The sequence below is a fragment of the Thrips palmi genome, unplaced genomic scaffold (assembly GCF_012932325.1).
Source record: "Thrips palmi isolate BJ-2018 unplaced genomic scaffold, TpBJ-2018v1 HiC_scaffold_19, whole genome shotgun sequence".
NCBI lineage: Eukaryota > Metazoa > Arthropoda > Insecta > Thysanoptera > Thripidae > Thrips > Thrips palmi.
In genome coordinates, this window is record NW_023144628.1 from 2,620,370 (window position 1) to 2,640,112 (window position 19,743).

Below are 19,743 nucleotides of genomic sequence, written 5' to 3' on the forward strand. Positions count from 1 at the left end.
TGTAGTACTACTTTTATCTTCAACCAGGGTAGTCGTGACAGGTAAAAGAGAAATCCGTAGCTCGGAGACAAAGCGTCTAGTGTTTCGTACAATTGAAGTGAAAATCAAGCATAAATTAAAATGCCCAACATTCTAAAATAATACACGGTACATCAAACCTTAAGTGTAACAAATGAACAGGGTTGAAAATACGCATTTCCGCGACTGTACTCTCAGCTGCAGCTGCACGCTTTTCGCAACAATACTGCACCACCCGAAAGCGACCCGAACCCCAGCGAACGCGCTCGTCCGAAGCCCGAGTCACCCGAACCAGCACACACGACCTCAGTGTAAAGTCGCCATTTTCTCTGAATACGGACGTAGTGTTGATGTTAAACTGGTGTTATTTTTGTCCAAATAAGCGTGGGCTCCTTTACCTTTATGTTCGGGTTGTCCACAAATGGCTTGCTTGAATACGTTGAAGCAAGAAATCAAAACCTTAGAGTCTGTTTTCCCTAAGAACCATGAAAGGTTTCAGATAGTGTCAGCCAGTGTCGACGAGTTGAACTGTAGATTCATTGGAAAAAATGGCAAGAAATACGAAATTCATGCTAATATAACGGTGAGTCCGAGTTCATTTTAATTTTGTCTTTACGGCAGGACCAGGCTTGAGCGAGCCATCGATCTAATTGGGAGAAAGGTGGTTATCTCTGAACAAAGGATTGGCTACGCCAGTCAGCTTTTGTATCTGGGTTACTGAAATTTGTGTTGCCATGAACGTCATGTGAAAGCTGAAGCAATAAATTGCATCCGAGGCAGAAGTCCATCGTTCCAGCGAGGAAACATGCTCTGCGTCGTTAGACGGACAGTTAGGCCCTTGTTTCTGGCCCGTGCGTGAAGCCTGCTGCCATTTAGTATCTCTCTTGCTCATTACCTAACCTCATGCAGCACTCAGTGCACTTTCGTTTTGCGTGTTTACATCTGCTCCTGCTTCTGTTCTTAGCTTCTGAAGTCATTGTTCATTGTGGGCTTATGTCTTTGACGTAAAATCTCTCCTTCAAGATTTCTAACTCTCCCCCATGTCTTGGTCTATTGATTTTTGATCTGTCATGTAACAGATATTTATCATGTGCTTTTGATAGTCCTTTTTAAAATGTAACCTTTCAATATCTCAAGAAACCTGAATTCCTGTTTCTCTCTTATCTCAGTAACTTAATTTCCAACCTTGGGAAAACATATGTGGTGTAGGTTGTAATGTAAAACACTTCCCAAGTGGCACTTGTGGTCAAAACAAGGATGTGTTAAACAAAGTTGATGCTTATTCGTGTCTCTCATGATTGTAGGAAAACTATCCTTCCACACCTCCTGTATGGTTTGCCGATTCGGAAGAAACGAGTGTTACAAATGCTGTGCAGATTCTGAGCAACACCACTGGAAGGGATAACCATGTAAGGCCATTCATCATTTGTTTTCACTGAAGCTGCTCACTTATGAGTTTTGATGAGTTGATGTCTTTAAGTGTAATGCTTCAAAATGGAGATCTGACATTTCTGTTTAACACTTACTCACAACTTTACAGCTGTGCCACAGCCCAGTGATAATGTGATTTTACTTTGTTTCAGGTTATTAATCAAGTTGGCATCCTTTTGAGGGAACTGTGCCGTTTACACAGCTTACCAGAGCTATCAGATGTAGATAGGTTGGTTATACCTGTGCCCCATAGCAATCACACAAATAGTGGGGCTTCACCTGCTGCGAAACCTGCCGAAAGTATTGAAAGAGACTGTGATGATGATGAGGAGGAAGAGGAAGAAAATGAAAATGACGAGCTTGAAGATGAACACTTTGAAATGGAGGAAGCTGAAATAGTACAGAAAAACAAGGTAATTGTCCCTCGCTATTGATGAACTGAATGTGAGACTGACTTAATTTCATTGTTTCCACTTATTCTGATTTTTCTATTTTTCTTGGTAAAGGCGGACGATATGGACATAGCAAATTTAGCACACTTGGAACGACTAAGAAACAACCAGCGGCAAGATTACTTAAAAGGGTCAGTGTCAGGGTCCCTTCAAGCCACTGATCGTTTAATGAAAGAACTACGGGATATATATCGTTCCGACACATTCAAGAAAGGTGGGCGGCAATTGATTGATCTATATTGCTTAAAACATTATACCGGCTTTCCATGTAACCTACTTTGTATATGTTTAAAGTGTGTGCAAATACATTATCGAGCTTAGGTGTTATGAGACACTAATGTTATTCTGCATTAATTATTTAATTATTCAGGCATGTACAATATTGAATTGGTTGGAGACAGTTTGTATGAGTGGAACATCAGGCTGATGAGTGTGGATCCTGACTCACCTCTTCACAACGACTTGGTGCTTCTTAAAGAAAAAGAGGGAAAAGACTCCATTCTTCTCAACATGCTTTTTAAGGTATGACAGATTTATGCTCAAGTACATTTGTGTGTGTACACATTTCTCCTGCCAATGCAATTTATTAAACTTGTTCTTCGATTTTTCAGGAATCCTACCCCTTTGAACCTCCATTTGTCCGTGTGGTTCATCCTGTTATTAGTGGTGGATATGTTTTGGTTGGTGGTGCTATCTGCATGGAACTCTTGACCAAACAGGGCTGGAGCTCGGCTTATACTGTAGAAGCTGTTATTATGCAAATAGCTGCAACTCTTGTTAAAGGCAAAGCTCGTATCCAATTTACATTACCCAAGGTAAGGTTAACAAGAATTTCTACTATTTAAACCATGTGTGGAAAAATCTCTCTGAATAGTTATGATGAATCTGACTGTGATTTTACAGAGCCAATACAGCCTGGCCAAAGCACAACAGTCTTTCAAGTCCTTAGTTCAGATTCATGAGAAAAATGGTAAGAATCAATTGGGGTGTGAAGTTTCATTGTAGTTTTAAGAATTTTTGATTATGGTGTTATTTTATCATCATTATTCTTTGCTGCCTTGCAGGCTGGTTTACTCCACCCAAGGAAGATGGCTAATTTAATGTGACAGCGATTGGCTCACCAGTTGCAGATAAAGACTGACGGTCATTTCAAGCATCCGCATAATAGAAGGTTATGGAGACAGCTGATCATTTCCACTGCCCACTTATGCAAAAAGCTACATGTGCATTGATGAAGGTTTACCCCTACTTGTTTTAACTCAGAATTAAATTCCTATTTTTGTAAGCTGCTTTTGTAATGTATCAATTGGGAGTCTATGTTCTTTATTTTAAACACTAGCACTAATCTTTTTGGCTCAATATTTTGAAGTTGCATTGTGTCATTTGCCTTGTAATGTAAATGGACAGCAGTAGTTATGTGCTTAGTGTTGTGGTTTCTGCAGATTAAATTAACTTGGGTCAAGTGGTTATGATCAGTCACGTCCTTCATACCATGTCTACAGCAAGAAATCACCACTCTTCAGTGCAGCTCAGTATGATGTGACTAACGGAGAAGAAGACAAGTCATTGAATCTGGACACTAATTTAGAGTGAAGTTTTGATGAATTCTTTTTTCTCCAATAGCTCTCTGCGAACATTGTGATATTGCTGTGGCCTGTGCGGCATATTGTGTGATTGCTGTAAAAAGTACAATAGTTACCATAGGTTCTACATGTTGGAATCGAATCATCTGCTTACTTCTGGGTGGCAAAATTTCGAGCAGAGTGGACCTCCCTTTCTCACATAGTCACAGGAGATACGTTGTTGCTTCCATTCCGTGGTGGTGCCACATGTGAATCTTCGGAACTACTCCCATGATAAAATTTGAAGTTGTGTGAGGGTAGAAGTGTGATCAGTTAATTATATTTAGGTTTTCATGTGTAAATTCTCTTGCTTTCTGTTGTCTTATGTGTATTTTAATTAATTTTTCAAGCTATTTAGGGGATCTTGTCAAATTGTGCAAGTTTTCCTCTAGTGGCTCCAATTTACTGACTTGACTTATGTTAAGAACGCTCTGACCACCTGTTTGTACATATGTTTTGTATTTTGTGTGGAGGGAAGAGACGTGTATGGAGTTATGTAATTTATCGCTATGGGCTCCTTTCTTCCTTTCGCCATTCTTACCCTGCCAGTTGCCCGTGAGTTATTGGCTTTTTTCTGCAATTTGTTTATGCATTGTTTTAATTCCATCATTTTACGAATATATATATATTAAAAACAAAGTTTAGCACATATTGTATATTGTTTTAAGTAATACATCCAGTTTATGTTGCTTTCGTTACACCAACTTGAGCCGCTGCACTATAAACTGGCAATGAATATTAAAACACAAAAAAATTCTAGTAAATGTTAGCCACCCTCTTGTGTGTTTCATTGAAGGTTTAGTGGTATCTGCCAGATGAATAAATTTCCAATTTGTTGACTTATTTTGTACAGTTCTAGTAGCACTCATTTGTTTTCAAATTATATATGGGGAGTAGATTTCAGTTAATAATCTGGTATGACCTTAGTGTCTGCAGTTTATGAAAAAGATGTATTTTTTCATAAAACATAAAAGTACATAAGATAAAAAAAATGAGGGGATTAAGAAGGGCACCTGTTCCATGCCAGATTGACTTTCAAAAGAGTGGAAATGCTGATAAGGCACAGCCCTGCACACCTCGTCGCCATATCACCTCTAAATTTATGACTTGCTTTTCTCTCAATTCAAATTAACAACAAAAACTTATGGAGACTTGATTGTTTTCATTAGATTTGCCAAATGTTTGGTGCTCCTGATATCTCTGGTTGCGTTCCAAAATAGCTCGTCCTATTCAACTACTGGATAATATGAAAGAAACCCTTAACAGGCTTAGAATTATCTGGCTCATACTCTCTTCTATTATCATATGCAAGATTTAAATGGATGGAGACAGGATGTAGGACCTTGCTTTGTCAGTCTTACAGTTGTTCCTAAACTAACACTTCTGTTCATTAGTTATCGATCTATTGTATGACAAAGGAGCATTGTGAATTAAAGGTAAATAACATGGGGTTTATGAAGTAAAAGATGTGTTGTAATGTGATAAAGAGGAGGTAAGATGAAACGGAGGGGGCTCCGTCTATGGTTATGTGATAACATGAAGGAATCAGCTGAACATCACATAACTGAAAAGCGATCACTTGTAGATTTCTTTTCTTACGATTATTTGACGTAAAAGTTCTTTCAAAAACTACATTTAGCATAAGAATTTTTTTCTTTAAGATAGGAACATAAATGTGTATTTCTGTTCAAGCATTCTATTAGGGAAGTCCAGGTGTGAGTGTACACAAGAACCTCTTGACCCCATCTTTTTATCTCATTATTGGTAAGTATATCTCATGAATTTGTGTTACTTAAGCTGCTCTTTCTTACCAGTTGTTTCTGTTGAGGAACAAGGCCTTACAACATGTAAGACATTGATTGTTTGTTGATTTGATTTGTGCTCTTTTCAAAAGTGTATATCAAATTGATTTAACTGCCAAATGGACTCTACCAATCATGTTTCTCAAATTTTAAATTCTGTTGTTGGATTCATTGATAATCTTCTGCATTGATGAGTTGACGTATGTGGCCTCAGAATAAAGAAATACAATCATGTTCAGATTCTACCATTTTACTGATTATCTTCTAACAACGCTATTTCCTGAATAGAACTAGCACAACATATCCATGCAACTCTAAACCAACAAATAACAAATGTTCATTGATTCAAAGCATAATTTGTAAAAGAATAAAAATGGAAAAGGAACTTGAATAGTGAATAAGTAAGTAAAAAATTATTCAGTTGGACTGTAAAGAAACCATCTATGGAACAAAGAGATTTAGTCTTGGTCCATAACTCCAACTTTTTTACATGTTTTGTGGAAATGACGTTTAGCATCAAGTTTACTACAGTCCATCACTTTGGTAATAGCATAAATTATTGCCTGCAAGTAAAACAAAACAACAATTTAGAGTTGTGACTTATGCAATGTACTTACTGTTAGTACAAGCAAGCAAAATCTTAGATACCTCAGGTAGCATAACAGCCTGTTTGTAATTTGGGGAATCAAATTTGTCACAGTGCTGATCCAATGCAGTCAACAATTCAGTGGTCTGTAAAAAAAAAAAAAAGGAAAAAAAGCAATAAGACATTTAATTGACACAACGAGCTCTACTGATCTTAATGCAACTGCTAGCAGAAAATATCCTTCAAAAACACATACTAGGTCTTCAAAAAGGGTGAAAGGTCCCAAGCCACCCTGCACCAACTCTTGTTTAAAATACTTCTGGTGGCGAGAGCTCATGATAGAACCATTCCTTATTTGCTCTAAGTGGTTAAAACAGTCTGTTGAGCGAATTACAGCCAAGAGATTAATTGCCTCTTTTTTCATTTCTTTGTATTGCTGCAAAAAGAATTTCAATGCCATAAAATGAGGTCATTTACTCAGATCAGCATTATGAAAAAGAGATAGATACTAACTTCAGATGAGACAGTCATACTAGAAGGCAAGGTCTCCAAATCTCTCAAAATTTCTTTAACTTTGGCCTTTTCATTGGGACTTCGCCCATCAGTGTGTAATTTACTTTCAGATAGTTCATCAGTGCCACTCCCTTCATCATCACTATTGCACACATTATCAGCCATGTCTTCATCAAGTTTATCTTCTTCATCGTCAAAGCCCTCAAAACTGCCTGTCAGCCTTAGTAGGCAGGTTTTAGCTTGTGCCATCTTATCTGTAATAAGGGATGATTATAAATGCATACATGAACCAATTATATGTTGTAAATTGACAAGACCAGAAATAAAAGTATCCTTTGATAAGAACTCACCATTCTGATTGAGGGTCAAAAAACGGCGAGCATTTATGTTGGAGTTAAACTTCCTCTTCATAAGGTACTTTTTGACAAGGTCATATGCCTCTTTGAACCTTGCACCTTCCTTCTCGTCTAAGTTCCCATCTTTCTCCCCTAAATTCTGAGAGAAACAAAATGTGATAGAGAGATAATGAAGAAAGCATCTCAGAATGGGTTATAGCTGTGATACAATAAGAAACAAACAAACCTTTAGTTCAAGATTCTTAAGTGAACTATCGAAGGAAATAAGCTGTCTTGCTTGCTTCCGAAAAACATGTTCCCCAGAGTCGTTGACATACAGGAAACACACATTCGGCGGCTTTACTGAGGTGACGATTGCTGGCCAATACACATTCCTGTGTGGTGCCCAAACAATATCGTCCTTAGAGTACTTTTCTGCAAAAGTAAAGGCAATGAGACATAAATGAGCAGCACCTCAGGCAGGTAAAATATGGAACTGAACAAAATGATGCCTGTAAAGACAGGGCAGACCATGCCACAGCAATGAAATAGCACAATAGGGGTCATGGTTGCAGCCGCAGCCAGACGACCTACTCTCTTTGGTAGGAGAATCCATGACGATGTCTGGCAGCATGTCGTCGTCTGCGTCCGTGACATCCTCGAAGGACATTCCGTCCGAGGTGTATTCGACAGTCGCCTCGGCGGTTGTGGTGACGCTCGGTGCCTGGGTCTTCACAGTGCCAGAACCAGATAGCCTCGGCCTGCTGTTGCTCTTTTTCGTTTCTTTCTTGACTTGATCCTGCTTGGCTTCTTCTGGTACCGTTGGCTTCAAGCTCAGCCTCGTGCTGCGTCGTTTCGGCTCTGACTGGGTTTTGGTGGTTTCAATCTCAGAAGTTTCAGGTAAATCCGAAGTAGTGTCTGTCGTGGCTTCGGCTTCGTTGTCCTTCTTGCGTTTACTTACTCTCATTTTAAGCACGACCAGACAGCTTCAGGGTGGAAATCCCGAACCAAAAGCAAAGCAAATGATCCAAAATCTTTAAAAAATAAAATCACCAAATAACCTAGGACCTAGAGGCCAACACAAACACAACACGCACCCGCGCGCGCACACACTACAAACATTGCCCCTCCACACCCCTTTCCCCTCCCCTTTATTTACACTTAATTTTCTTATTTGCACGACAAAGTATTTTTTAGCATGGAACAGAACCTAACACGCGCTTAAAGAGTCCAAATTTTTTGACTCATTAAAAAAGGGAAAAAGAAATTCAAGACAAAGAATAACCCGCTACAACGTGCACTTGAAATTTTTGTTGGAAAGTTTCGCACCCTGTCTCCTGTCTCTTAAAAACAAAAACCAGCTCTCTTGTTGTTGTTGTTTGTTGTCGATCCCTCCGGGCCGAAAACTGTGGAGCCACTGTGACGTCCGGAGGGGGGGGGGGATGGAATGCAGAAAATAGACAAATAAGGGAGTACCATGAAAATCTTTAATTTGTAGACTGAAAATATCAGTGCTTGAGTAAGCTTTCACTGGAGAAAGATATTTTGTTCGTTAGTCGTTAACTGTTTCAAAACATGATAATTCTGAATACTTTATTACATCCTAAATTTTGTCGACAGACTGCGAACGAAACGATTGATCTATTCAAAGCGCCCAAATAGTTTCGGTAGCTGCTGTAAAAGCACCTAGCATCTCTCCATGGGCTTGACCGAGGGTCTCTAGCTTGACCCCATGGTGGAAGCCCCAACAGCCCCAACCTACCCTATCCGTGGCCCCACCACCGTGTCCGTGACGTCACACTGGCTCCACGGTTTTCGGCCCGGATTCAGACCCCCAGACAGGAGACTGCTGCGGAGTGTTTTGACAGCATGGCTGATAAAAGAAAGCTTAAGAAACGAATAAAAGAGGTAATTCTTCTGTTACACATGTATTTAGCTAGATTGTTCATATTCTCACAATTTTTTTCGAACTATTGATTCTGTCTGGACTGTGGTATGGAAATTATGGTAGAAAATACAACCCGAGGTTCTGCTTTACTGTAACATCCTGCGTCCGTGTTCGTCTCGGGGTTCGAACTCGGACTGGCAGTTTTGAGTACCGTTAGATTCTTCAGTTTAGTCTGCTGCAACGTTGACATTTTGTTGTTTTCTTCGGAGAGCCAAACTATGGTGTTTGTAAGTTTCTGGTGGTCTAAGGATGAGCCTATGTAGTTTTCATAGAGTGCCAACACATCTTAATGGCACTTCCAATATGCCTGGTTGTCTTTAACATTAATAATGAACACAATCACAAAATCTTTGAAAAAGGGTTTTGTGTACACTCGTATTAATGGCAGTGATCCTGCTGTACTACTTTGCCACTGTACCTCTGTCTCTTGGCCTTTGCTATGTTAATGTGATCTCTATTTCTCAAAATGATTTACCTGTAGACTTGTATCTTTGAGTATTCTTTTTGCCACTTAATTTCACCACCACATCTTTTGTAACCTTCAATACAAATTTACAGGAATTGGTTCCTGGCTCCAAAATAGAGCCGGAGAAGCCATCCAAAGAAGAATATGCTGTTGCAAAATGGCTTCGCAGCAATGTTCCAAACAAAAAGACCAAATTTCTCAACTACAGTGTGGAATACTTCACAGGTTCGTTTAACCACCACATCTCAGTGCAATTTTCTTTTTTTAGTTGGTGTTATATAACTTGGATCTTCTTCCCCTTCAGCTGTAAAAGCAGTAGATGCCCTGATGGAGTCTCATTGGGCTAAAGAAGGCAAAAGTGGTGAAGAACCAATGTTTACTTGCAGAGAAGATGTTGTGGATTTTCTAGAAAGGTATCTATCTTAGTGTCTTTTTTTTCCTTGTGTTTTTTTTATGTGCTGAATGGAAATAGTTACAAACAATTTAATTTATAGAATGTTAACCCACAAGTTCTTCCATCGTGCTAAAAAAGTGGTTGTATCAGAGCAAGAGCTGAAAGGGAAACAGAAAAAGAAAGACAAGAAGTTGGATGTCAAAGAAGAAAAAGACGAGAACAGAAAAGAAAAGAAAACTGTTGAAGAAGCAGAAAGCAGTCATGCTGAAGGATGCAAGGAGGAAAAATGCCTGGTGAGAGAACTTGTCAATGTCACATTGCAACTGCAGTTGCTTTGAAAGAATCGTACCTCTCCTTTTTTTTGTGTGTGTCATTCCACTTGGATCAACTTTTCTTTCAGGAGGAAAAGTCACAGAGAAAGAAACGCAAAATTCGGTTAGAAATGCACATGGACCAAATGTTTGTTGATGGCTTGGATGCGTACGTCTGGCTCTATGATCCCATCCCCTTTTATTACTGGGTATTTGGTGCTTTGGTAGTTCTTGGAGCAATTGGCATTTGTGTTTTCCCCCTATGGCCTCCAGCAGTAAGGTAAGACAGTCTGCTTATCATTCACCCTATTTCTTATGTACTTATAAGGCCTAGTTCTTGTGATTACTTGTGAGTTGCTTCTGTTTCATAGGAAAGGCGTTTACTACTTAAGTGTGGCAGCTGCTGGTGTTCTCGTATTCATTTTGGCTCTGGCAATTCTGCGCGTCATTGTTTTCTGCATTATCTGGACACTGTCTTTGGGCAGGCACCATTTCTGGCTGCTCCCCAATTTGGTGGAGGATGTGGGATTCTTGGCATCCTTCTGGCCTCTCTATCATGTTCGTATTTAACTATCTAACTATTTAAACACCTTATTCTTGTTGCCATTTTTTGTTGTTGTTGTTAAATTCCCTTTTTTGATTGAGTTTTGTGTTTTGTTTTGAATAGTATGAGTACAGGGGAAGTGATTATGATGCAAACAAATTGAAGAAGAAGAAAAATAAGAAAAAGAAGGACAAGGATTCTGATGCGGAAGAAGATGCAGAAGGAGAGAGTAAGCGTGGCGTTGATACTGGAGCTGAAGAAACAGGTGCTGAAGATGAAAAAGACATGGACAAAAATATTGAGAGGTATAGACATGCTTTAAATGTGTTTTTCTTCCTATCATGTTCATAAATTGACGTATGTTACTTCCTTTTTATAAAAATTGTTTTCTGAATCATCTTCAATTTTTTTTTGTTGACAGGCACACCAGTGATGTTGGAGGAAAAGATACTGAAAGTGAATCAGAAAGTAGTCAAAAATCTACTACTGGTCGTGATTTTGAAATGGTCGAAAAAGAGGATGCAGAGGATTCTTCCTCTTAGTTTGTAATGTATTTTTAAAATAAACCTATGAGCTTTATTTTCAATCAAAATTTCTTTTGGGAACTGAGGCTTAGTTTTCAAGAGAAATCTTTCTCAAAACATGGTTTTGTTTTTGTTTGGTCAAGTCTGGCCAGTTAAAGGCAACTCTTTGAATATTTTACTGTGCAGCGTACATATGTACACATACAGCTCTAGAGATATGTGTATGGTGCACTTGTGAAAGGCATTATAGGATGCCAAATGTTAAGCTAAATTTTCTTTAGCCAAAGAGGCATTACCAAACACAGTCAAGTAGCCCATGCCTATTTGATTTCCATCCCTCCTAACTTAGATGGTGATTTTTCTGCTGTGCTTCAGCAGATTTGTCCCTTATTTTTTGTTTCATATTTTCTGAATCTTCTGCATTGTTCCTATGAATTTTTGTTGCAATTTTTTTTTTTGTTCTAAATTATGCTGTTAGTCCTGGTAAAGGAGATACACAGTTACAATCAAATGGTATGGTACATGCAGGGTCCTTCGAATGTGTTTTGGGCATTTGTGACCTGTCCTCCAGTAGCATTTATTGTGGTCTTCAGGATTCAGTTTACCTAGATTTGGGGCTGTATTGCTAACTTATGTGGCTGAAACTTTGCTTTTGAAGGAGGGGGGAAATGTGTGAACTTAACTAATAATTTAGGAGACTGCACGATTTTTTACGAAAGTAAAGCTTATATTTACCAATGTTATCATTCCTAAGTGTGAAAATAGCGGTGTGTGGTAACATGTATCACATAGATTATTAATACACACTTCGGTATTTAATTTCTTGTTCCAACTACTAATTAGTAGGACAACTGACTAGAGCATATTGTTTAAATGCAATTGTTAATGTTTCATTGTGACGTTTCCCCAAGTTTTGGTTTGTGGGTGTAATATATAAATGTGTAATGCTGTATGAGATTAAGTGAGATCATCTGTGAGTTCAAGTGATCTGATCGTTTTACCTCATGAGACTTTTGAAGAATGTGAAAATTGGTATTATAATGTGGGTGATGGATAGCTTTCATGCTGCTATCCCTTTGAAAATAAATGTTTAAATCAAATAATTTTTTGATCATTTTTGAATGCCCACACCTAACCACTGGGATACAAACATTTTGAGTCCTCCTTGGAGGCAACTAAATACTGTATGTCACAGTGCATTTCATTTATGATCTCCAAACATCAGTTTCTGAAATCATCAAAAAGAATCATTCGCTGAGCATTCTTTTGCTCACATTCATTTCAAGAACTGCAAAGCTAATGTTTGATGACCGCCTCGGTCTGTCATTTCCTCTTTCAAGAGCATCAAGCTGAACTCTGTTCAAAGTCACGCCGAGTCACGCGCCATACCGCCTCAAAGCTAATTACTTCCGGCACAGATGCACCAACTGCAGAGCAATCACCTTTATTTTTTTTTTAAATTCAGATTTGCATTTTTGTTTTACAGAGGTGACTATGATGCCACATGGAGACCGGTGTGTGTATAATTATTTATAGTTTTTTCCTCCTCCTTTCATTATTTGGCAATGTTGGTATTGTAAACAACTCTCTTCTCTGCTCAATCTTAGATGGCTGTGAGGGAGGAATCCGTGGCAGAAGCTTTAGATTGTTGTCACTTCTCTAGTTTCGTGTTTCACATTTTTAGATTAAGCTTATCACCACTTATCGCCTCCTCGTGATTCATCAGCAAAGCCCCTCACAGAAACGTGTGCGGACGTGTGAATTGCATTTCAGAAGCATGACACGTGAAAAGAAGAGCCCGTAGAGTGAAACATTCTAACCTGGTCTGACAGCGTCAAAGTCAATAAAACGAAAAGGCAAAGAGGTCCTGTCAATTTTTTGTGCTATGTCAATATAATTTTGAGAGTTAAAACGTCAGCATGGGCACAACTACAAGCCGACATGGTGATCCTACCAACAATGAATATCTCAACCAATTCTATGGACAAGATCCTATTCCAAGTGACCACCCATTTTGGAACAAATTTCTTTCCTTTTCCATCTCACCACCAACTACTTGGTAAGTTGCAGTTATGTTTACTCAACCTCTGAAGTAGAAATTTTTCTGGCATTATTTTTTTTTTCAACTGTTGAGCATTATTGATTCCATGATGGATTAGACTGTTAAATTCTATCGTAACTGACAGCTTTTATTTACTTTTTATTTATTCATTCTTTCATATTTCGTTATCTCTTCTCCTAGATCTATCTGATTGTTATTTCCCCTCCTTTTTCAGTTCAGACCACAGAAATTTGGATGCTAAGTTGCGACCATGTTGCGAAGTTCTTGCAGTAAATAATCTGAAAACAGGAAATTTTTCATCATTGATTAAAGTCTTTCTTCAAAGAACACGAGAACTGCTTGCTAATGTCGAATCAGATGTGTAAGTTTTATCTATAGAATCTATCTAACCATCTTGGTCTTTGAACTGAGTAGAGCAGTCCTGTTCATTATTTTCCCTGTCTACTTGATTTTAGCAACCAGTTGTGTACGCAAATTTACAATGCTCTTTTTATAATTCGATGTTTCACTAAATATTTGGTGGAGACATATAATGAAGAAGAAATTTTACAACAGTTTGAATCCAAGCAAACCTCTCAGACCGGTATGTATTACATTGACCTGGCTCCCGTGTCTATCCCATTTGTCACTGAATTTATAATTATTATTGTTGTGGTTATAGGTTCAGTTGATAGTGATGTTAATTCTAGCAATCTGGACAGTTTTCTAGATGCTCTAATTGAAATAGTTGTGGATGTTCCTCTCAAGTAAGCTTGCCTCAAATTTTATTGTAAATCAGTTTCTTGTTTCTTGCTAGTTTCTTTTTAAAAGTGACTTTCAATTTTTAATTGTTTTGTTTTAGGGATTACACTTACATTTTGCACCTAGAAGCCATCAATTGTATACTTGTTCTGCTGTCCATTCAAATGTTCTCTACCCAGCCTGCAGAAAAATTGTGTGTTTATCGGTAAGAATGCTATGCGAAACTAGTGTGACACTACTTAAAGGCAAAGGGGGTCAACACTCTCTGCCTTAAATGTAGGCATGCCTGATTTCCAGCTTGCAAGGAACCAAATATTACCTCGCTCTCCAACTTACTGCCCCTTTGACTTGCATTGTTCTATATTTTTTTTAGGAGTTTGATGCAAGGGCGAAATTCCATACACTCACCCCTCCTTGTTAGGACACTCCTTCAACATTTTATAAATCAAACAAAAGTTCCTCCTGGTGTGCTGAATGGTGATGGACAGGGTGGCAGCATTGTTTTGGGTCTTGCTTGTAAGTATACCAATGAAACTTCAAACTCGTCACACTGAAAGGAAAGGCTAGATCACATCTCTATATATATACAGTGTGGCTGTATAATCTCAGTATAACTTAATATAAATTTTACATTCATGCTTGAGTTTTGTGATTGGCTGCATTTGCTGAGGTAGTTTTCTGTAATACAAAAAGAATTCGTGTTTTGTTTTCTTATGCAAAGCATTCGGAGGAGTTTTCTCATCAATTTATGGTGAGTTGTGTGACATGGCTTTCATAGTGTGCTATTTCTAATGGAGATGTTAGGGGCCTCGCATGCCTTCAAAATTCCTGTACAGGCTCATATTAGATGGATCATAGATCATTTTCAAATTTGGTTTGCCTCAAGTTGTCCTCATCTCCATGTGATTTGCTGTGTAGACTTTGGATAGATAATGTTGCAATGCAAGTCAATGTTCACACAACAGTCTCACCTTCCTAAATTTCTATGTTTTAGCTAACTAAAAATTGTTGGTGTTGGTGCATCCATCTTTGTTTTAACTTGCTTCAGCAACTCAGTCCTCATTAATTTTTCATTAATCAAATATTTGATAATTCCTCTTAACTTGGCTTGTCTCCACCTTAACTGTGACGTCTGTGGAGACTTCATTGATTGTCTATATTTTTACTGGTCTACAATAATAGTTGTGTCACTCTTTCCATTCAGCTGGTTTGTGGAGTATTGTTACTCTGGGGTATGGGCGCAGCAATGAGACAGATGAGCTCCTCATGGCAATAGAGGCTGCTGCTACTCCTGAGGAACGCCAGAAAGCTCGAGAAGCTTTGCACAGCAGAGCTCCACTTGCAGGACAGGCATTGCTCCTCTTGCTGGTTTTGGTGAACCACTGTACATCGGACAAAGGACCATTAAGGAATCCTTATCGACAGGCATTATTCAGTTTCACAGCTGCCCATAAAGGCAAGTAAAAATCATAGATAATTCGTAATAATATTTATTTAGTTTGATTAAATAAAATTTGTCTCTTTTGAAATTTAGATGATGATGCTGTGGCTTCAGCTCCAACTAAAGCAGCCTCCACATTTAAACTGGATACTGGAGCTCTTTATGGGGCCCTCTGCCATGTTCCCAATAGTGACCAAACAACCCTTTTATTGTATATGCTTCTCCATAGGAATCAACAATTTCGAACTTATGTCATTTCCAGGTCTGACATTGAACAGTTGGTAAGGAGGTTTTGGGTCCTGTTGTTGGGGTCCTGTCAGTTGGGTTCTTTGGTTTATTTTTCGTCTTCTGCACTAAGATGGTGTCATGCATTTATTTTGTTTCAGTTAGTACCAATTTTGCGGACTCTTTATCATGCCCCAGATAGTAATTCCCACCACATATATATGTCACTTATTGTCATATTAATATTAAGTGAAGATGATTTGTTTACCAAAACTGTTCATGATGTTGTAAGTTCTTAACTTTATTGTTATTGTTGTATTCTATAATGTATTTTCAGTAGTTTTACTTATTTGCTCTTGTCATTTTATTCTTTTTCATTTTTACAGATGCTGAAAGGTGCCTCCTGGTACACAGAAAGAGCAGTGTCTGAAATTTCACTCGGGGGCTTGCTTATTCTTGTTATCATAAGGAGTATCCAGTACAACATATCAAAAATGAGGGTCAGCTACATCTCAATCTTCTTTTCATTATGCTTTGTGACTTTGTTCCATCATTCATTTCTATATTTCTTTTATGTCTCGATTCTAGGACAAGTACTTGCACTCAAACTGCTTGGCAGCTTTAGCAAACATGAGTGGCCAGTTTCGCTGCTTACATCCGTATGTCAGTCAACGTCTTGTTAGTCTCTTTGAAACCTTAGCCCGAAAATATGTGCGTCTTGAAGAGAGAATCAAGAACAGCCAAAGTCTTCCTAAGCCCAATTCACCTCCAGTGGATACCAAAGTTAATGCTGAAGGACAAGTCTCAAGCGTTGAAAAAAAGGAAGGGCACCCTCCTACAGAGTCAACTGAAGGACCATCTGGTGAAATTGCCCCTGACCTTGTAAGTTTAGAGATACATAGTCTTAATGGATTCAAACTATTAGTGTACCTTTTGCATCTTTATTTATATAAAATTTCAGGCCCAAGACCTGACAGTTTTGCAAGAAGTTTTAAGAATGGTGCTGGAAATAATTAACTCTGGTCTATCACATCAACTCCAACACAATCCAAATCTTCTGTATACACTCCTTTACAAGAGAAGTGCTTTTGAACCTTTCCGGACACATCCTGCTTTTGAAGACATTATCAACAACATTGATGCTGTGAGTTTTAATGAGATTTTACCTATTCCATAATAATTTACTTTGCTTCATTAGCAAGCATCTCAATCTCAACTTAATCTGAGACCTTTTAGGTCAGAAACACCAACTGCCAGCCCCTCCCAAAAAATGACTAAACGTTTGCTAATCATGCAGACTCTTTTGTATTCATGTTTAAGAGATTAAATAAGAGCCTTGTTCTTCCAGGTAATCAATTATTTTACCAGCAAACTAGAACATGAGAACTCAGACCTAGGGGAGAATGAAGTGTTGGCGACAATTCAGCGTGGTGCATTGCAATGGCCTCGTGAACGTCTCAAGGTACCTTTTTCTACAATTATTTTTTTCCACATTTTCTTCCTGGCATTTTTAATTAACGGTGCCTGTTTTTTTTGTTCTTAAACAGAAATTTCCAGATTTGAAATTCAAGTATGTTGAGGAAGACAAGCCAGAAGAATTCTTTATACCCTATGTTTGGTCATTAGTAGTGCATAGCTCTGGTATTTACTGGAGTGCCAATAACATGAAAATGTTTGTGGCTGATAGTGATGTTCTTGCTCACTAATCAAATCATTCAATGATTTAAATTCTGGTCCTACAACTTGGCTGTTTAAAGCTGACCACAGCCAATCAAAAAATTCATACTTGTCCTATTTTTACATGAATGTTCCCCTTGTTTCACTTATTTGACATTAATTATCAAGGCTACTTTAGTATAAGCTGTTGCAAAAGTATTCACTCTGATTTTTATCAAGTGTTACAGCTCTGTCCTTGAGGAACATGATTGTGATACCAACATTTTGTCAAAGAAAATTTATTTATGTTGTAATTTGTGTGTATGTTTGTGTTTGCATGTATGTGAAAGGCGAGTTTGCACAGAGACTGTTCTAAAATAGGAATGATTTATTTAACCTAAGTGCAAAGGAGTCAGATACCTGTTGACAAAGAAAGTGGTGCGAACAGATGCATTCTTTTCTTCCTTCTGAGGAAAGTTAGTGTGACATCTGTGTTCTTTCTGCAGCTATGAAGGTTTCAGCAGGTCATTAATTTTGTAGAACATATAAACCAACTAAGGGTCAAAACTCTTAATTTGTTACATAAGAGTATTGCCTACATAGTGTTGCAGAAAGAAGATAAAATATGCTGTTGATATTGATGAAAAATATTATCTTGAGGTCCTATTTGTATCTATTTCTTTAATTAGGTAACAGTGGTGTTCAACATATGAAGCAATACTACTTTTAAAGGATACCATAATCATTGTGCAATATTTTTTGAAACTGAATTCTTGACTGCCTGCTAAAACTTTGTACTCAATAATAAGACCTAGAAAAGTATATGTTTTAGGTACAAACTAAAAAAATAGGGGATGGGTCAGTATCACTGTCAGTATATTGTTTTTGCATCAGTGTTTTACAGGGCAAATGGAACAGAGATATCTTATTTTATATCTTTTAAAACCAATCATGTCATCTGACAAACTGGGCTGACAACTTGTTATACAATTTCTATTTTATGTCATATGTTGAAAATAAAGTCATAACACGAACTCAGAAATTATCATTGCCTCGTGAAATCCCGGACCTCTCTCGGCGCACATGAAGAGGCAATAATTTTTGTGATAACAATAGAGGCGAACCGGATTGTGAGTCACATGAAGTGGCTCTGGACGGGTGGCTCTGCGCTTTATTCTTTTCTTATCAATGTATAGAGTTGTGATGACCCTTATCGCTTATTAGGAGCCACGAGCGTGGCGAGGCGGGGCGGGGAGGACCCCCACGCCTGCAGCCAGTGGCGCAGGAACGGACCGTCCAAAGGGAGCACGAAGTGGGGCAGACAAACATGGGGTCGTCGTCGCCGGCGTAGGAATGACTTCTCCTCCGCCTTCCGCCTTGCCCCCCCCCCCCCCCCCCAAATCTCTCCGCTTCCGACCGAGGCAGAGGGACCAACAACCCAATTTTCTCAATATTTTTCGTGTCGTTGGCTCCAAGAGATCTAGCGAGCGTCAATTCAATAGAGTTTAAGAGTACTAAAAATCCCTCAAACGATTCAAAGTAACGAGGGAAAGTTGGCCTGGAGGTACGGGATTGGGGCTGCGAGCGAGGATGCACCCCTGCCGCCGGTCCGGCCGGTCCGGCCTGGCGGTTCAGGGGCTTCCCTCGCCCTCACCTCACCCTCGCTGGCCAGGTGCACCTCGCATGCCATTTGGTCCCGGACTGGGGGTGCGCTGCGCGACGCTGCGCGACGCTGCGGTGGACGTCCCTTTCCTGCGCCACTGGCTCTGGCCGCTGCCGCCCAATGCCAAGGCCACTACACTCGTTCGCCGGGCGCAGGCCGGGCGCGCAGCGTGGATGGTGGCCCGCATGGCCACCGCCACGGATGTGCGCCCCGGCACTGCTACTGCGTGCATGGCTAGAGACACGGCAGGCCGCTTGGCGCTTGACTCGCGGTGCAGGCGACGACGCTGGCTGCGGTTGGCTCGTCTCACCTCCATCACATAGCATCGATTAGGTGCTTCAATCGATTTAGCCCGGCCGCCTCGCCCCGACCAGTCTAACCGGTAGCAGGGCAAGCTGCGGCGAGCTGGACTAGTGACGGACGCTCATGGCGCCGGGGCCTTGTGGGCCTTGTGCCGCCGAGGATGGACTTTTCCTTCCGCTCCCCATTCTTCTTCGGGGAGCATGCCTCGTTTCGCGACGTTTCGTGACCGCGTGCCGGTGTGGCTCCGCCGGGCTCCGCGCTCCGCCCGCACCCCCAGCCGCCAGGGCCGCCAGGGCCGCCAGCCACGGGGTCATCGGGAGCAAGCGGGTGGAACCGGTTCGGTCGATTGAAGGAGCGAGACAGCATTCGGTTGTATTCGGTTTTCCCGATAACAGTGCCAGTGGCGTCAGTGGTCTCGGAGGGTTGCCGGCGACGCCGCCCGCCGCCGGACTTCCCTCGCCGCTCGCCGCCGCCCGCCGCCTGCGCGCAGCGCGCATAGGCGTAGGAATGGTCCCGGGGCCGCTGCCGCTGCCGCCGCTGGCTGCGCCTTGCTGCGCCTGGCGCGCCTCCAACGGGCTGGCCGACGTCATCGTCATCTCCCTCGACTTTGGACCGCCTCCGCCTCCGCCACCGCCACCGAGTGCTGCCAACGAAATGCACACAGCGTGCATTTCGTGCATCCACTGGCTCCAGAGCTGGCTCCTGC

The 19,743-nt window shown here is 40.2% G+C and overlaps 4 protein-coding genes across 8 annotated transcripts; 3 read left to right on the plus strand and 1 right to left on the minus strand.

Annotated features, from left to right (window-relative positions):
• The first annotated feature begins 270 nt into the window (after positions 1-270).
• Positions 271-4,362, plus strand: LOC117645985 (ubiquitin-conjugating enzyme E2 Q2). 2 transcript variants are annotated; one of them, XM_034386583.1, is made up of 8 exons: positions 271-601; positions 1,323-1,427; positions 1,602-1,862; positions 1,956-2,115; positions 2,272-2,423; positions 2,513-2,716; positions 2,805-2,871; positions 2,966-4,362. In XM_034386583.1, the coding sequence occupies exons 1-8, from the start codon at positions 440-442 to the stop codon at positions 2,995-2,997; spliced, it is 1,143 nt and encodes a 380-aa protein (XP_034242474.1). In that variant the 5' UTR covers positions 271-439; the 3' UTR covers positions 2,998-4,362. The 2 variants fall into 2 exon arrangements, with proteins under 2 accessions (XP_034242474.1, XP_034242475.1); XM_034386584.1 differs by lacking the exon at positions 271-601 and adding an exon at positions 809-847.
• Positions 4,363-5,559: 1,197 nt separating this feature from the next.
• LOC117645982 lies at positions 5,560-7,894 on the minus strand. Its single transcript, XM_034386579.1, has 7 exons — positions 7,354-7,894; positions 7,007-7,194; positions 6,775-6,919; positions 6,425-6,678; positions 6,168-6,347; positions 5,974-6,057; positions 5,560-5,888 (listed from the first exon to the last, which is right to left on the minus strand). The coding sequence occupies exons 1-7, from the start codon at positions 7,724-7,726 to the stop codon at positions 5,784-5,786; spliced, it is 1,329 nt and encodes a 442-aa protein (XP_034242470.1). The 5' UTR covers positions 7,727-7,894; the 3' UTR covers positions 5,560-5,783.
• Positions 7,895-8,513: 619 nt separating this feature from the next.
• LOC117645983 (translocation protein SEC62) lies at positions 8,514-11,381 on the plus strand. Of its 2 annotated transcripts, none has more exons than XM_034386580.1 (8): positions 8,514-8,667; positions 9,266-9,398; positions 9,478-9,586; positions 9,668-9,860; positions 9,968-10,158; positions 10,250-10,436; positions 10,546-10,727; positions 10,844-11,381. In XM_034386580.1, the coding sequence occupies exons 1-8, from the start codon at positions 8,629-8,631 to the stop codon at positions 10,962-10,964; spliced, it is 1,155 nt and encodes a 384-aa protein (XP_034242471.1). In that variant the 5' UTR covers positions 8,514-8,628; the 3' UTR covers positions 10,965-11,381. The 2 variants fall into 2 exon arrangements, with proteins under 2 accessions (XP_034242471.1, XP_034242472.1); XM_034386581.1 differs by lacking the exon at positions 8,514-8,667 and adding an exon at positions 8,791-8,934.
• A 1,172-nt stretch (positions 11,382-12,553) lies between these two features.
• LOC117645975 (dymeclin) lies at positions 12,554-18,105 on the plus strand. Of its 3 annotated transcripts, XM_034386567.1 has the most exons (15): positions 12,554-13,005; positions 13,223-13,369; positions 13,464-13,591; positions 13,670-13,754; positions 13,850-13,954; positions 14,123-14,265; positions 14,471-14,500; positions 14,954-15,205; positions 15,284-15,471; positions 15,577-15,702; positions 15,802-15,915; positions 16,004-16,297; positions 16,377-16,559; positions 16,764-16,877; positions 16,963-18,105. In XM_034386567.1, exons 1-15 carry the CDS (start codon positions 12,866-12,868, stop codon positions 17,119-17,121), a joined length of 2,208 nt encoding a protein of 735 aa, XP_034242458.1. In that variant the 5' UTR covers positions 12,554-12,865; the 3' UTR covers positions 17,122-18,105. The 3 variants fall into 3 exon arrangements, with proteins under 3 accessions (XP_034242458.1, XP_034242456.1, XP_034242457.1); XM_034386565.1 differs by having other exon boundaries at positions 13,464-13,754; XM_034386566.1 differs by lacking the exon at positions 14,471-14,500 and having other exon boundaries at positions 13,464-13,754.
• Positions 18,106-19,743: the final 1,638 nt, after the last annotated feature.

Excerpts from the sequence above, each read along its gene's own strand:
- LOC117645985 (XM_034386583.1), top strand. The coding sequence starts at position 440 with ATGGCTTGCTTGAATACGTTGAAGCAAGAAATCAAAACCTTAGAGTCT. Across the intron at positions 2,116-2,271 it reads TTCCGACACATTCAAGAAAG|GCATGTACAATATTGAATTG; the intron begins GTGGGCGGCAAT and ends TTAATTATTCAG. Across the intron at positions 2,872-2,965 it reads TCAGATTCATGAGAAAAATG|GCTGGTTTACTCCACCCAAG; the intron begins GTAAGAATCAAT and ends GCTGCCTTGCAG.
- LOC117645982 (XM_034386579.1), bottom strand. The coding sequence starts at position 7,726 with ATGAGAGTAAGTAAACGCAAGAAGGACAACGAAGCCGAAGCCACGACA. Across the intron at positions 7,195-7,353 it reads GGATTCTCCTACCAAAGAGA|AAAAGTACTCTAAGGACGAT; the intron begins GTAGGTCGTCTG and ends TTACTTTTGCAG. Across the intron at positions 6,679-6,774 it reads TTTGACCCTCAATCAGAATG|ATAAGATGGCACAAGCTAAA; the intron begins GTGAGTTCTTAT and ends CCCTTATTACAG.
- LOC117645983 (XM_034386580.1), top strand. The coding sequence starts at position 8,629 with ATGGCTGATAAAAGAAAGCTTAAGAAACGAATAAAAGAG. Across the intron at positions 8,668-9,265 it reads TTAAGAAACGAATAAAAGAG|GAATTGGTTCCTGGCTCCAA; the intron begins GTAATTCTTCTG and ends ACAAATTTACAG. Across the intron at positions 9,399-9,477 it reads CAGTGTGGAATACTTCACAG|CTGTAAAAGCAGTAGATGCC; the intron begins GTTCGTTTAACC and ends CTTCCCCTTCAG.
- LOC117645975 (XM_034386565.1), top strand. The coding sequence starts at position 12,866 with ATGGGCACAACTACAAGCCGACATGGTGATCCTACCAACAATGAATAT. Across the intron at positions 13,755-13,849 it reads GTTGTGGATGTTCCTCTCAA|GGATTACACTTACATTTTGC; the intron begins GTAAGCTTGCCT and ends GTTTTGTTTTAG. Across the intron at positions 16,560-16,763 it reads TTATCAACAACATTGATGCT|GTAATCAATTATTTTACCAG; the intron begins GTGAGTTTTAAT and ends TTGTTCTTCCAG.